This window comes from Papaver somniferum, chromosome 4, assembly GCF_003573695.1.
Source record: "Papaver somniferum cultivar HN1 chromosome 4, ASM357369v1, whole genome shotgun sequence".
In the NCBI taxonomy this organism is placed as follows: Eukaryota; Viridiplantae; Streptophyta; class Magnoliopsida; order Ranunculales; family Papaveraceae; genus Papaver; species Papaver somniferum.
The window spans coordinates 53,129,198-53,131,663 of NC_039361.1; the positions used below are offsets into that span (position 1 = coordinate 53,129,198).

General features: G+C 32.1%; 1 protein-coding gene across 1 annotated transcript; it reads right to left on the reverse strand.

The window, feature by feature from the left end:
- Window positions 1-942: 942 nt before the first annotated feature.
- LOC113275501 (major latex protein 146-like) lies at window positions 943-1,910 on the reverse strand. The gene is made up of 2 exons (XM_026525018.1): window positions 1,683-1,910; window positions 943-1,458 (listed from the first exon to the last, which is right to left on the reverse strand). The coding sequence occupies exons 1-2, from the start codon at window positions 1,867-1,869 to the stop codon at window positions 1,193-1,195; spliced, it is 453 nt and encodes a 150-aa protein (XP_026380803.1). The 5' UTR covers window positions 1,870-1,910; the 3' UTR covers window positions 943-1,192.
- Window positions 1,911-2,466: the final 556 nt, after the last annotated feature.

The window sequence follows — 2,466 nt, forward strand, 5'->3', positions numbered from 1 at the left end:
ATACCCTTATGGATAATAACTAGTAAAACTTAGAAATGATTTATCTCTCAAACTATACCACGGTTTTTTGTAAACTTTATACCGTTGAAAAACATTTTAAAACATCTAGTAACGGATATAAACATGACTATCAAATTATACGTATTTCTTATAGTAACAATAATCAATTAAAAGGGTAATTTTAGAGATATCTCCTTGATTAGTGAAATAGCTCAATTATTTATGGACAAAACTTAAAACCAAATAGCTCAATTAATTTGGGGCAGAGAGAGTATTAAACAAATATTTACATATTTATAGAAGTGTCATTATTTTAAAAATAAATCAAAACTTTTTCAAAACTTAATATTTTTCAAAAGCTCTTGAATTATCCAAGTGAGAACTACAAATAAGAATATTAAAATTTTATATTATGAAAAAGAATTCATTGTTTTCAAATTTTATATTATTACAAATTCTAAGTCATGTGTCCTGACTAGTTAGAAAAGGAAAAACAGGAAAAATTACAAAGCAATGGTTAATCTGAGAAGAAATTCACGTCCGCTAATTGTGGACAGACAAGATAGTTTGCATTAGCGAGTGATAGCTCTCCAGCAAGAGATCTCATACGTAACATCAACTTTGCCAGGATTAAATATTTCCATGTCTTTGATGGGTCATAAGAGCTATCTGAAGTCCAGAGACTCTGGACCATGATGAACCGACTTAACGTGTTTCTTTCTTCTTCTTTTTTTTCTTTTTTTTGATCGGCAAAATATTTAGTGCAAGAAAGTTTCAAACTCAGTCACTAATATCATCATCATCCAATAACTTTACCATTGTATTACATTGACATCGGCGATTTGATGTGCTTTCTAACTTTACAGTAGTGGATTTTGGACGGAACAAGAGCAGCCGACCTTTGTATGTGTCAAAATGTGGATGATCCATTAGTTAAGAAAGTTGCGCTTATTCATTTTTCATACTAAATTGTTTTTTCTCAAACCAATCCTTTTATTACAGATGATAAACACACAAACACGACAAAAACATACATCCATGCCGGTGCAGCTACGGAAAGTGGAACTAAAAGTCACAGAATTACATATACTAAACCAGCTAAGTTGTCTTTTATTCTAAGGATATATTACAAATGACAAACTACATAATTGGGTTTTCTTAGTAATGGTTATGCGAATGGTTTGCAGCCGACCTAAGAACTCACTTCCTTGGTGGTTACTCGTAGTGCATCAAGATAAGCAGTTGGATTAGGGATATCATCGTTAACCTTCTCAAACTCCAGAGACCATTTTACCAAGATCCCATTCCCAGCAGCATACTTCTTTGGAACCACATCAAGTTTAGCAGATAAACTTTTATAGTTTTTCATGACTTCCCCTTCGAAAACCTCAACAGTGATTGACCTTTTTTCCTTGTCGAATGATGTTACTCTATTCTTCACTGTCATTTCCTTCCCGTCTGTATTGATTCATCATATCGTTAATTAAGCAACCAATATGTACATAAAAAACAAAAATATAGGTTGTAATAGTTTTTGTAGCACAAAATTATAAATATTAAGGTTGTCCCATAACAATTTCCACCTAAAAAAATAAAAGGAAATTCCCACAACATGTGTAACATAACCTTTTTTTTTTCTTTCTCTATAATTCCTAATTTTAAGTAATATATAAAAATCTAACCTTTGAAAAATTTCCAAAGCCTCGTAGAGCCAACGCTAGTTCCATCTCCTCCGATGACTTCAATGCTTTTGTAAATATTAGGAAAAAGTTTAGGTAGTTGAGTTATTTTGTAACTGAACAAGCCGAAGTACTTGTCTGCACTACATTTTATTTCAGTTTCAAATCCAAGCTTATGAATTTGAGCCATGTCTATGTATATCAACTAATTTTACGCTTATAACATTGTATCACGTCTGTATATCAGTTTATATAAGGAGACTGGGAGCTCTAGACAGAGAGACTTCAAGTGGATCTTGTGTAATACATGGTCGATGGACCACCCAGAAATGAAGATTGAAAATTCGATTCCCTCATCCTTTTGCTTTGTAGTTGGGGCGGGCAGCTTTAAGAGGGAAAGGTGAAAAATATTCACAAAATTGGTTAAAAAGACTAAAATAAATAATTTTTGGGCGAAAAAGACATTTAGGTTTTGATACCGTTTAAATAGACAAAAATGTTAAAATAGCCAGGATGTAAACAGTTTCATCCTACCCATTTTCAAATACTTTTTCTTATTTTTAATTTATTTCGGGATGCATCCAGTTTCATCCTCGCAATTTTTTAAGTTTAAGCCAGGATGAATCTAGTTTCATCCTTGCTATTTTTTTCTGTCCATTTCATCCATAATAATTTTTACTCGCCCATTAGAACCATGTTTTAAAAATATTTGGACAAATGACCCATTTTCCGAAAAATATTCGACCAACTAGTACAGTTGTATGGGTGACATGAGAATATTTGAAAC